A 14,810-nucleotide genomic window follows, 5' to 3' on the forward strand; every position below is an offset into this window, starting at 1 on the left:
ACAGTAGGGTATCCAATTCTATTGCCTCCCTTGAATATCGTCATAATGTGAGTTGTTTGGCGCTGTTCTATCCCTACTTTCATGGTGTGTGTTTGTCTGATATTCGTCTTCTTACTCCTAATGTAAGTATGTTTGTCAGGGATACTAGACATTCCACGAACTCACACCCGTTCGTAGTTGATCGGCCAGCGGACTGCACAATGCATTATAGAGAGAATTCTTATATCGCCCGAACCGTTCGTAAGTGGAATTGACTTCCGGCTAATGTTTTTCCCACCCACTTTCACATCTAGAGATTAAAGACAAATGTCAATAAACTGTCCATCCTTGATGTAGGTCATCGGGGATTGTAAATGGGCCATATCAGTACAGATTTAGATATAGCATCCATATAAACCGATCTCCCGATTTGTCTTCTGGAGCCACTAGCAGCCGCAATTTTTGTCCGATTTGGCTGAACTTTTGCATGTGGTGTTCAGTTACTATTTCCAACAACTGTTCCAAGTACGGTCCAAATCGGTGTATAACCTGATATAGCTCCCATTTTTTTAGCAGAATCCATGGTGGTGGGTTCGCAAGATTCGGGCCGGCCGAACTGAGCACGCTTTTACTTGTTATACCCTACTAAACCACTGTGGTACAGGGTACTATAATTTTGTGCACTTATTTGCAACTCTTAGAAGGAGAAGATTTAGAACTATTATACGTATACCAATCAGCTTAGAATCACTTCCTGATTCTGCCTGCCCATGTCCGTCTGTCTGCCCATGTATTCTTTTGATCAAGATACAGGTCGCATTTAATGTCTGATTGTCATGAAATATTGCACAAGTCTCTTTTTTGGCCCAAGGACGAACGCTATTGACTTTTATACCCTCCACCATAGGATGGGGGGTATACTAATTTCGTCATTCTGTTTGTAACTACTCGAATTATTCGTCTGAGACCCCATAAAGTATATATATATTCTTGATCGTCGCGACATTTTATGTCGATCTAGCCATGTCCGTCCGTCTGTCCGTCCGTCCGTCTGTCTGTCGAAAGCACGCTAACTTCCGAAGGAGTAAAGCTAGCCGCTTGAAATTTTGCACAAGTACTTCTTATTAGTGTAGGTCGGTTGGTATTGTAAATGGGCCATATCGGTCCATAACCTGATATAGCTGCCATATAAACCGATCTTGGGTCTTGACTTCTTGAGCCTCTAGAGGGCGTAATTCTTATCCGATTTAAATGAATTTTGGCACAACGTGTTTTGTTATGATATCCAACAACTGTGCCAAGTATGGTTCAAATCGGTTCATAACCTGATATAGCTGTCATATAAACCGATCTGGGATCTTGACTTCTTGAGCCTGTAGAGGTCGCAATTGTTATTCGATTTGCCTGAAATTTTGTACGACGGATTCTCTCATGACCATCAACATACGTATATATTATGGTCTGAATCGGTCTATAGCCCGATACAGCTCCAATATAAATCCAAACCGGACCATATCTTGATAACGCTCTAATAGCAGCGCAAATCTTTTCTTATATCCTGTTTTGCCTAAGAAGAGAGGCCGGGAAAAGAACTCGAAAATGCGATCCATGGTGAAGGGTATATAAGATTCGGCCCGGCCGAACTTAGCACGCTTTTACTTGTTTGAACAAAGTCGGTTCAGATTTGCATATAGCTCCCATATAAATCTTTCATCCGATATGGACTTTTAAAGCTATAGAAGCCACAATTTTAGTCCGATCCTTAAGAAATTTGGCATGAGGTTTTTTTATTGGAGGTCCTCATACGTGTGAACAATTTCGTCTAAATCGGTCAAAATTTAGATGTAGCTCCTATATATATCTTTTATCTGATATGGAGTTTTAAGGCTGTACCAGCCACAATTTTGGTCCAATTTTTACAATATTTGAGTCCTAATTTTTGTACAAAATTTTTTAACATTCGGTCCAGATTTAGATATAGATCCTATATAAAGGGTGATTTTTTTGAGGTTAGGATTTTCATGCATTAGTATTTGACAGATCACGTGGGATTTCAGACATGGTGTCAAAGAGAAAGATGCTCAGTATGCTTTGACATTTCATCATGAATAGACTTACTAACGAGCAACGCTTGCAAATCATTGAATTTTATTACCAAAATCAGTGTTCGGTTCGAAATGTGTTCAAATTTTGACAAATTTTGTTCAGCGATGAGGCTCATTTCTGGTTCAATGGCTACGTAAATAAGCAAAATTGCCGCATTTGGAGTGAAGAGCAACCAGAAGCCGTTCAAAAACTGCCCATGCATCCCGAAAAATGCACTGTTTGGTGTGGTTTGTACGCTGGTGGAATCATTGGACCGTATTTTTTCAAAGATGCTGTTGGACGCAACGTTACGGTGAATGAACACATTTCGAACCGAACACTGATTTTGGTAATAAAATTCAATGATTTGCAAGCGTTGCTCGTTAGTAAGTCTATTCATGATGAAATGTCAAAGCATACTGAGCATCTTTCTCTTTGACACCATGTCTGAAATCCCACGTGATCTGTCAAATACTAATGCATGAAAATCCTAACCTCAAAAAAATCACCCTTTATATATTTCATCTGATATGGACATTTAAGGCTGTAGAAACCAAAATATTGACCCGAAAAACTACGGCTGAACATTTTTTCCGATGTTCTTGCCAGGATTCGCATCCAAGCTTTCAGCGTCATAGGCGGAATGTGACACCTCCAATTAAGCTTCCTGTCCAAAATCATTTCTAAGTACTTAACTTTGTCAGCTATCGAAATCGTTCTATTGAGGAAATTTGGTGCGTCAAATTGGCACACGTTGGCCTTTCTCCTGAACAGGCGGATTTTAGTTTTCTCTGCGTTAACACTGAGGCCGCTAGGTCTAGTCCAGTCGAACACCGTCTACAAGAACCTTTCGGCCCTTCTGCAAAGATTATTCGGATCCTTACCTCTTAGAAGTATTAAATATAACATAGTCTGCTTAGCAGACGGGTTCAAATACCTTTTCAACCAGCATCCGTAATAGGTTATTTATGGTGGTTACCCAAAGGAGTGGCGATAAAATGCCCCCCTGCTGCGTGACCTGTGCCAGCTTCCCTCTTATATTTATGTCATGGGACCCACAACATTTAAACCATTTCCTTAGCATATGGTTTATTCAGTTTCTAAGGACCGGGTCCACCCGGTACTGGTATAGGAATGGATCAGTGTGGATCAGTGTGGATCAGTGTGTCGGTTCGCATATTGTTAAAAACCCCCCTCCATGTCGATGCATACCACCAATGGGGTCGTCTTTGGCATCCAAAGAATCTTCCATTTTATGCACAACCTCGTCCAGGGCAGTCTTCACCGACCATCCACTAACGTAGACATGCTGTTTCTATTTGAGCATTTCACTGGATGTCCTACTCTTCATTATGGTATCCACAATACGTACGTTTCTATGCGTTTGGGGTCGCATTGCTTGGCTGGCTTGGGTATAAATTCCACCCTTGCCTCCTGCCAGGCTTTCGGAGTATATGCAAGTGCTAGGCATCTTAAGAAAATAGTGGCCAGATGGGGAGCCAGAAAGTTGGCCTTCTTCTTTAATAACGCCGGAAATATTCCATCAAGTCCGGGTGACTTTAAAGGTTCCATCATGATAGGCCTTCGTTCAAGCTCATGAATCCAAGATTTTGGTGTCTCAGTGGGTCCCTTCGTGTCATGTGGAAAATTCGTTTTTATCGTTTGTCTCTGCTCTCACTCCCATCTCGTCTCTTCACGCTTCAGTTTTGACATGGGTTTTTGAGAGATAATTTTTCAGCTGAACGACGTCATTAACCCTATCGACCTGTTTGCAGAAAAGCTTCCAAGAGTCACATTTTGCCGCCCTGATAATCTTATTGTATTCCTTGAACCGTGGGTAATACACATCCCAATAAGCTGCCGCTTTTGTTGGACGTGCTCTGTTATAAAGTCTGCTAACCTCTTTCTCAATGCAGCGAATCTCCACGGTCATCCAGGGTGTTTCTTTGACTTATTTCCTATCTCGAAGAGTCGTTATCCATTCGTCATCCAGTTGACATTGTCGTCAATGTCTTCTATGCTTGGACAATCTAAATTATCTTCTTGTGCAGTTGGTTTTTAGCTTATTACGGAATCTTATCGGATTCGTCGCTGGCCAAGCAATTGTTAACCTAATGTAGCGAGAAGGAGTGCTCCTTGGAGACCCTCCAATCCTGAACGTCATTGATTAGATTTTCCGAAAATTTTGTCACATCTAAAACTTCCTCTCAAATCATTTAAAAAAAAGGCAGCTTTAACTTTACTTTAATTGGCTATGACAAATCATTTGCCCCATTAGCCCAACTTTTAGTAGCCTTCCAAGCACATCGATCTTCTGCTCTCCTTCTGAAATCTCTGACACCAAGTTTCGATTTGCCTTTCGCCACTTAATCTTGCCATGGGCTTTTGGTCGTCCCGGTGTGCGTGTACCACCGTGATCGCCTTCAACAGACAACAAAGGTAGCGGTGTCACCAGGTGTTATTAGGTCGTTATCATTCAAGAATTCTGCCACCACTTGGTCCGCTTATTAATGTTGATACTACCCCATGAAATGTGGTGATAGTTTGCATCGTACCCTATCAGTACCCCATTTCCTGTCGACTTTCCGTTCTCCACCAACCGTTGAAGCATCGACGTGCAACTCGCCTAAAGTACACAAATTCTGGTGTGTCCAAGACAAAAATCATTAGAACAACAGACAAATGGCTGCGAGGTACAACAAGAATTTCAAATATCCATCCCAAAGAGGGGGGATTTTTAATAGGAACGCCACAAAAGTTTTTATACCCACAAACATGGGGTGATGTCAAGCTCATAAACGAAATATTTCGCCGGCACCAAACAGTAGTGTTCTTCCATGACTTCCGACAACTGTACCAAGTACAATCAAATCAAATCGGTCTATAAGCTGATATAGCTCCCATATAAACCGAATTCCCGATTTGACTTCTTGAGTCCTTACAAGTCGCAATTTTTGTCTGATTTGGCTGAAATTTTGCATGTAGACTTTTTTATGACTTCCAACAACTGTGTGCCAATCAGTCCATAACCTGATGTAGTTCCCATGTAAACGGGTCGGTTCCCAAAAGCTTTAATTTTTGCTGATTTGACAGAAGTTTGGTATCTAGAATAAAACTATTCCATGCAACTTAATTTATTTTGTATACATGTTTAGATTTATATTCGGCCCGGAGGAACTTAGCACGCGTTTACTTGTTTTTAAATAAAACAAAAACGGTTTTGTATATCAATGAAAGCGATTGAACCATTTCATAAGATAACACGTTCGCCAAACTTGGTTTCCAATAAATTGATTGTGAGATTCGCATGTGTGGCTTGTGGCGACGTCCTGCTGGAAGCACATGGCGATATAATCCAATTGGGGCCAAAAATATTCTGTTATCATTGAACCTTAGCGATTCTCATTCACAGTACATGCCGGTCTTGATCAACACTGAAGAAGTACGACCCAATGACGCCGCCGGCTCATAAACCGCCCCAAACAGTAATGTTTTCGGAATGCAATGATGACTCATGGGAGTACATGTGGATTGTTCTCTGAGAGAGACTGGATGAAATGAGACTTGGATGTAGCGCTCTTGACGTTGAGGCTACTGACTCCGAATTTCGGTAGCAAATTTTAATAATTGCGACTCGTTGTTATCTTACTGAACCTTACTGAAAAGAAAGTCAAACGAGCGGCAAAAATTATGGCGTCATTGAGAATGCAATTTTTTCTTAATGTGCGGGTGTCGCGTGGACCTTAGTGTCCCTCAAAGCGCCATCGAGTGGACAACGTAGTCATCTGCATAGGCATGAACCACGACCCTGTCTGAATGACAGTAGGTCAGTTTGTTTTGTGTTGTCATTTGGCCCATCAGAGGAAATTCTGGCTGGGAAGAGCGCCATGATGGGGCAAATCTTTCTTTTTCCTTTTGACTATGCAGCAAGCCGGAGGTGAGCAAGCGAGGGCAGGACTGAGTCTGAACGAGCCGAAACAAATAGCCAGCTAAGTGCAAAGTGCGGTGATGTGATATTGAGACAAGAAGAAGAATAATAGCGGATGCTATTATACCCTAACAAACACAATGATGGTCATTTTTGTTTTTTGTTTTTTTTTTTTGAAAAAAAGGGGAAATTTAAATAATAACAAGTTATAGTCGGATTCGGACCATAAATTGTAGTTGTAAACATTGTAGAAGTCATTGTGTAATATTTCAGTTTATTCAGATAAGAATTGCCTTGTAGCACCTCAAGAAACAAAATCGGGAAAGAGGTTTATATGGGAGCTGTATCAAGCAATTGATCGATTCAGACCATATTGGACACGTATGTTGAAGGTCATGAGAGAAGCCGTTGTACAAAATTTCAGCCAAATCGGATGAGAATTGCGCCCTCTGGAGGTTCAAGAAGTCAAGATCCCAAATCGATTTATATGGCAGCTATATCAGGTTCTATACCGATTTGCGCCATACTTAGCACAGTTATTGGAAGTCATAACAAAACACCTCATGCAAAATTTCAGCCAAATCGTATGAAAGTTGCGCGCTCTATTGGCTCAAGAAGTCAAGATCCAAGATCGGTTTATACGACAGATATACCATACTAAGCACAGTTGTTAGAAGTGATGTCAAAACACTACGTGCAAAATTTCAGTCAAATCGGACGAGAATTGCGCCTTCTAGAGGCTCAAGAAGTCAAGACCCAAGATCGGTTTATATGGCAGCTATATCAGGTTATAGACCGATTTGAACCATACTTGGCAAAGTTGTTGGATATCATAACAAAATACTTTGTGCAAAATTTCATTCAAATCGGATAAGAATTGCGCCCTCTAGAGGCTTAAGAAGTCAAGACCCAAGATCGGTTTATATGACAGCTATATCAGGTTATGGACCGATTTGAACCAAACTTGGCACAGTTTTTGGATATCATAACAAAACACGTCGTGCAAAATTTCATTCCAATCGGATAAGAATTGCGCACTCTAGTGGCTCAAGAATATATATATGAGAGCTGTATCTTAATCTGACCCGTTTTCTATGCAATTCACCAGTAATATCGAGAGTTACAAGAAAATCCTTCCTGCAAAATTTCGAGAGAATCGGTTCACAAATGACTATTTTATTGCTGTGTTATTGCAAATCGGACGAACATATATATGGGAGCTATATCCAAATCTGAACCGATTTCTAAAAAATTCACCAGTAATATCAAGAGTCATAAGAAACTCCTTCCTGCCAAACTTCGAGAGATTCGGTTTACAAATTACCATTTTATTGCTATATTTCTGCAAATCGGACGAACATATATATAGGAGCTAATTCCAAATCTGAACCGATTTTTTCCAATTTCAATAGGCTTCGTCTCTAGGCCGAAAAACATTATCATACCCAATTTGCAGAGGGTCGGATAAAAATTGCGACCTGTACTTTGTACACAAATTAATATGGACAGACAGACGGACATAGCTAAATCGAATCAGAAAGTGATTCTGAGTCGATCAGTATACTTATCAATGGGTTTCTCTCTCTCTTCCTTTGGGGTGTTAGAAACAAATGCACTAAGTTATAATACCCTGTACCACAGTAGGGGTGTAGGGTATAATAAATTTAGTTGAAGGGCATAATTTTATTCCTCACACCAAATTTCTGACAAATCAGCAAAAATCAAAGCTTCTAGGAACCGAACATAGGCCCTATAACAGGTTATAGACTGATTTGGACCGTACTTGGCACAGATGTTGAAAGTCATAACAAAACACCATTTGCAAAATGTCAGCCAAATTGGACAAAAATTGTGGCTTGTAAGGGCTCAAGAATTCAAGTCGGGAGATCGCTTTATATGGGAGCTATATCAGGTTATAGACCGATTTGGACCATACTTAGAAGTTGACACAGCTATTGGAAGTCGTTACTGAGCATCACGTGCTATAACATGTTTTAGACTGATCTGGATCGTACTTCGTTGTTGGAATCTTGGAAGTAGTAACAGAACAACGCAAGCAAAATTTCAGTCAAATCGGACAAAAGACGCGGCTTCCAGGGGCTCATGAATAAAAAAGATCTCGAGTCAATTCCATTTCTTTTTGCGAAAATAATGACAAAGCTTCCTGAGTACGATTATGCTAGAAAATGTCAAATCGCACAAAAATTGCGGCTTGTAAGGGCTTAAAAGTCAAATCGGGAAATCGGTTTATATCACGTTATAGACCGATTTGGACCGTACTTAGCATAGTTGTTGAAAGTCATAACAAAACACGATTTGCAAAATTTCAGACAAATCGCACAAAAATTGCGGCTTTTAAGGGCTGAAGAAGTCAAATCGGGAGATCGGTTTATATGGAAGCTATATCAGGTTATAGACCGATCGGCTCAGTTTTGGAATCTTGGAAGTCGTAACAGAACACCGCAGGCAAAATTTCAGTCAAATCGGACAAAAGACGCGGCTTTCGGGGGCTCAATAACTCAAATCGGGAGATCGGTTTATATGACAGCTATATCTAAAGCTGAACTGATATGGCACATTTGCAATACCCAACGACCTACAATACATCAATATTTAGTATCTGTTCAAAATTTCAAGCGGCTAGCTTTGCGCGTTCGACCGCTATCGTGATTTGGACAGACGGACAGATACGACTTAGAATATGGAGGTGATCAGGAACATATAGATACTTATGGGGTCTTAGTATACCCCCATCGTATGGTAGTGGGTATAATAAGGTTTTGCTTTATCTTCCTCTCTAAGCGGTAGCTGATGACAAAATGAATAAACCCCCATCCTTTGGTGGTGGTTATAAAAATTTATTGGAATCGCAAAAAAACTCACTAACTGCCAATTTATTTCTCCTTCTTTCATTGATTTGCGCTTTCGACGAACAAACAGCAGCAATGGTCGTTGGTACAAGGATCGTTTTTGAATGATCTTTACAGAATTCGTCTTTGAGCAATTGTCGGCCCCCAGTAGCGGAAAGAGGCAAAATATATGCATACGCATATGGCTGCGAAGCCAGTTGCCAGTACTTCCACACAAATGTTAACACCATTTCAAAATATCGTTGTGTGTCATTGGCACGATATTATGCACCTCCCATTGCTCGATATACGCCTGCTAAAGGACCTGCAAAATATGTCCGTTTATGAGTCCTACAAAAGCAGTGTTTTGGACTGGCCTGCAACAGCACCAATTAAATAAGGCCTGCTGTTAAAGTTGCTTTTGGCAGCACTGCGAAAAATGGGATATATGTATGACCTAAAACCGCTTCAACATTTATTCGAAGTCCACTTTTTGCTGCCAACGTGATTTGAACTCTACCAACTCAGCCACTACACAATTAATGTAATGAACGGCAAAAGGTTTACTTTAACTTAACAACGACATTATGTAGACAACATAGCCCTTCATTGCAGTTTGAAGGCTGACCTAGGTGCACACAATACGGCAAGGGGAAAAATGCTTATGTACCATCTGATTTCATTTCTACTTCAAAACCAGGTTCGATTCCCGCGGCCGGCTATTTTTACACCTTGCAACATAGGATGGGGGGTATACTAATTTCGTCATTATGTTTGTAGCTACTCGAAATATTCGTCTGAGACCCCATAAAGTATATATATTCTTGATCGTCGCGACATTTTATGTCGATCTAGCCATGTCCGTCCGTCCGTCTGTCTGTCGAAAGCACACTAACTTCCGAAGGAGTAAAGCTAGCCGCTTGAAATTTTGCACAAATACTTTTAATTAGTGTAGGTCGGTTGGTATTGTAAATGGGCCATATCGGTCCATGTTTTGATATAGCTGCCATATAAACCGATCTTGGGCCTTGACTTCTTGAGCCTCTTGAGTGCGCAATTCTTATCCGATTGGAATGAAATTTTGCATGACGTGTTTTGTTATGATATCCAACAGCTGTGCCAAGTATGGTTCAAATCGGTTCATAACCTGATATAGCTGCCATATAAACCGATCTTGGGTCTTGACTTCTTGAGCCTCTAGAGGGCGCAATTCTTGTCCGATTTGAATGAATTTTTGCACGAAGTATTTTGTTATGATACCCAACAACTGTGCCAAGTGTGGTTCAAATCGGTTATTAACCGATATAGCTGTCATATAAACTGATCTGGAGACTTGACTTCTTGAGCTTCTAGAAGTCGTAATTCCTATCCGATTTGGCTGAAATTTTGCATGACTTATTTTATTCTTACTTTCAACAACTGTGTCAAATAAGGTTCAAATCGGTTTATAACCTGATATAGCTGCCATATAAACCGATCTGGGATTTTGAATTCTTGAGCCTCTAGAGGTCGCAATTATTATCCGATTTGCCTGAAATTTTGTGCGACGGATTCTCTCATGTCTATAGCCTGATACAGCTCCCATTTAAATCGATCTCTCTATTTGACTTCTTGAGCCCCCAAAGGGCGCAATTCTTATTCGAATTGGCTGACATTTTACACAGGTCTCCAATATATAATTTAATTGTGGTCCAAACCGGACCATATCTTGATATCGCTCTAATAGCAAAGCAAATCTTTTCTTATATCATTTTTTGCCTAAGAAGAGATGCCGGGAAAAGAACTCGACAAATGCGATACATGGTGGAGGGTATATAAGATTCCGGCCCGGCCGAACTTAGCACGCTTTTACTTGTCTAAGTTAAATTGTAAAATTCTACCTTTGTACATCCGCCCTGTATAAAGTTCATCAATTTCTCGCCTTTTTGGTACCTAAATGTACTAATTTCTAAAAAATCTTCTAGTCATCGAATTAAGGTTGCCATAGTGTACCCAAGTTCCAAAATTCAGAGCTCTAGCTCAATTTACAAAGAAAGTACCAAATAGTACCAATTGGGGCACTTCCGATTCTATTTTGAAAAATTATTTTTCACCGAACCAAGACGTTCTTTAAATTGAGCCAAAAAACAATCATCGTAGTACTTGCCGTTCACCCTGCACAAACATGCACCATTCGTACTATGTTGGTACTATTTAGTACCACCAAATATCACCAAACCCAGAATTATTTCGCTTCTACGACCCAAGACCAACATTGGTACAATATGTCATAATTCTAGCTTTAGCCATTTGGGCTGATCAGTGAGTCAGTAAATCATGCGTGGCTATTGCATATAGAGAAGAAGAGAATATTTTAATAGAATTGCTTTGGATCAGTCTGAGCTCAAATTGAGGAATGCTATGCTTACTGTACTATTTTGAGAAATGGTGAAGCAGTGAGTATCACATCTTTTGGAGCCGACAAGCAGACATATTAAAATAACTATTTTGAGAAGTTGAGTGGGTAGGGGTAAGAGCATTATCACTCAATGGAAAAAAAGTCGAAAATATGTGTTGTTGCATGCAATATTTTGACAAGTTGTGACGGATGGTGCATTGACTCCTAAAGGAGGTATATTTATATGACTGCATGTTGGGAGCGGTATGTGTTTCCGCCACTGGGCCGCGATGGAATTCATCAAACCAGTGTTTCATCGCCCTAAAAAGATTTAAGTTCATCAATGCACTCTTGTCGTGATAATCCACGTCGAAAGTTGTGAAAAATGGTCGCACGAAAATGTTCACTACTCAATTCCATATTTTTGTTTGCGAAAAATATGACCAAACTTTCTGAGTACGATTATGGTGGAAAATGTCAAACCTTTAAACGGAACTTCCAGATTGTACCTGGCAACACTTCGTGTTGCCTATTCCAAAAATATATAAAGCAGCCCTCGTTAAAGTTAAAGCACAGATAAAAGTTTAACCACCGATAAACAACATCCATGAAATTATCTTAAAACTTGGCAAATAATAACCAAATAGTTGAAATTTACGTATGTTTCAGATACGAGTTTAATCTCATACAACCCCAATGGATTATTGCCATCTAAACTCACATGCCATAGGTATTTTAAGAGCAGCTCTCGTTAAAGAGTCTTTGAAACATATCCCTATAAAATCAACCACATTTACCATTCTTAATACTTTGAGAGTGGAATCGCTGTGCACACAATTCGTGGTAACATCAATATGATTTCTCCATACTTCAGTTATATGGTAAGAAAGTCCAATACACTGCAAAAAATACTATACATCCTTTTTATCCTTCTTGCAGACTTTTGCCTTTGTGATAATAGCTGTGATTCTGCGCATACAGCAAACAAATGCTAAATGCGACGAATGTGGACCCAATTCCGTTGCCTGCATTTCAAACTCATCGTTTCATTTGTGTTACGACAAAATACCCGATACAAGTCAGACCTTTAGTTGTGTGAGTGGAGCAATATGTACGCAACTGTCTATGGTATGTATAGCAGCAGAAAGTGGGGTTGAACCCGATTGTCTCCCTAAAACAGCCTGCTCCAAATGTGATGAAAACCAACTTTTCACTTGCACAAGTAGCACCACATATGCCAGGTGCATTGATGGCCAAGTGCAAAGTGTCTCATATAAGTGCCCTCGCCACCTATTTTGCGATACAAGGACTTCTGAGATTTGCGTTGATGAGTGTCACCTTGATTTGGGAATGCCAGAATGTGATTTGGATGAACCATTAATAGGTCCAAAAGTTTGAAAGAGTAGTTTTAAGATCACAAGTTATTTATTTATTGATATTACAATAAATATTACAATCATGATGTTTATATTCTTATAAATCTATAGAAAACATAATTAAAACCAATGGTGCTTTCGATTGTCCAGAGAGGTGTAGCATTTTGTCAACAAAATGCACTGAAATCGGAGATTTGTGTTTTGAGTGTAGTGTTCGTTTGTAATGGTGTTGCCTTTAGAGAGTGAAGCAGGTAAAAAGACGTTAAGTTCGACCGGGCCGAACTTTGGATACCCATCACCACGGGTGGTGTAAATCCCCATTCGCCATAATCCGATGAAAAATGCATAATTTATGCCTTCCTTAGCAGCTATAACCATAAATCGGCGAATCGGTCTATATGGGGGCTCTATCAAGATATAGTCGATGTGTTGCAAACGGAATGACAAAATGGATATACCCCCATACTTCGGTGGTGGGTATAAAAAGTGATGAAATTTAAGTTAACATTGTGAAATTCTTTGTATAAACTCTGCAAACAAGCAAGAAGACCCTCACGATGTTTGTGTGTGTGTATGCGTGTGAGAGGAAGAGTGCTAAGAGAGATTGTTGGCAAAACGGGAGTTTACGCGTATAAAGTAAAACGAATAACTGTCAAAATGGCAGTGCTTGGAGATTTTGCATTGGCTCGTAATAATCTGTCGACAGCGAAGCGGACAACTGTTTCATAAAATGGTATTTGAAAGGGAAGGAGATAGAGAGAATCGAAAACGTCTCAGAAATTTTGAAGGTTTTTTATTCAACGACGGCGACGGACAAGCAGAGTATGTGAAGACGCACATCGAACCGAAAGATGAGGGTATATTCATTTTGTCATTCCGTTTGCAACACATCGAAGTATCCATTTCCGATCCTATTAACTATATATATTCTGGATCAGCGTAAAAATCTAAGACGATCTAGCCATGTTCGTCCGTCCGTCTGTCTGTTGGAATCGCGCTACAGTCTTTATAAATAGAAATATTGAGCTGAAACTTTGTACATATTTTTTTTTTTTGTTCATAGGCAGGTTAAGTTCGAAGTTGGGCTATATCGTGCTATAGCCCCCATATAGACCGATCCGCCGATTTAGGGTCTTAGGCCCATAAAAGCCAAATTTATTATACGATTTTGCTGAAATTTAAGTCAAGCCTCTCGACATATTTCTGCAATTTGGCCTAGATCGATCAAGATTTGCATATAGCTGCCATATAGACAGATCTCACGATTGAAGGCTTTGGGCCCATAAAAGGCGCATTTATTATCCGATGTCGGCGAAATTTAGGACAGTGAGTTAAGTTTAGCCCCTCGATATATTTCTGGAATTCGGCCTAGATTGATCAAGACCGATCTCTCGATTTAAGATTCTGGACTCCTGAAAAGCGCATTTATTGTCCGCTGTTTAGCTGCCATATAGACAGATCTCACGATTGAAGGCTTTGGGCCCATAAAAGGCGCATTTATTATCCAATGTCGACGAAATTTAGGACAGTGAGTTAAGTTAAGCCCCCCGATATATTTCTGCAATTCGGCCTAGATTGATCAAAATTTGCAAAAATACCTACCATATAGACCGATCTCTCGATTTAAGATTTTGGACCCCTGAAAAGCGCATTTATTGTCCGATGTCGCCGAAATTTGGGGCAGTGAGTTGTGTTAGGGCCTTCGACATTATTCTTCAATTTGGCTCATATCGGTCCAGATTTGGATATGGCTGTCATATAGCCCGTCTCTCGATTTAACGTTTTAGCCCCATTAAAGGCGCATTTGTTGTCCGATTTCGCCGAAATTGGGGACAGTGAATTGTGTTAGGCCAGTCGACATCTTCCTTTAATTTGACTCAGATCGGTACAGATTTGGATATAGCTGCCATGTAGACCGATTTCTCGATTTAATGTCTTGGGCCCATAAAAGGGCCGCCTACCCGAAAACATTTCTCAAAGGGGACAAATTTACGACCATAGCAATATGAGGCTCAAATGAAAGGTCTTTTGCAGTAAAGCACAATTCTGATATCAATATTCGGGAAAAGTGTCTATGAAGCCACCCCACCCCCACAACACCACCCAACCCCCAAAAACACGCCTAAATCGGACATATTTACCGATCATGGCAATATGGGACTCAAATTAAAAGTATTTGCAAGTAGAATACGAATCTGATATCCAAATGTGGGACC

General features: G+C 40.2%; 1 protein-coding gene across 1 annotated transcript; it reads left to right on the forward strand.

Moving 5' to 3' along the window:
* The first annotated feature begins 12,072 nt into the window (after window positions 1-12,072).
* LOC106094246 (uncharacterized) lies at window positions 12,073-12,616 on the forward strand. The gene is made up of 2 exons (XM_013261449.2): window positions 12,073-12,099; window positions 12,158-12,616. Exons 1-2 carry the CDS (start codon window positions 12,073-12,075, stop codon window positions 12,614-12,616), a joined length of 486 nt encoding a protein of 161 aa, XP_013116903.1.
* The last annotated feature ends 2,194 nt before the right edge of the window (window positions 12,617-14,810 follow it).

Source organism: Stomoxys calcitrans, chromosome 1 (genome assembly GCF_963082655.1).
Source record: "Stomoxys calcitrans chromosome 1, idStoCalc2.1, whole genome shotgun sequence".
NCBI classification, from domain to species: domain Eukaryota; kingdom Metazoa; phylum Arthropoda; class Insecta; order Diptera; family Muscidae; genus Stomoxys; species Stomoxys calcitrans.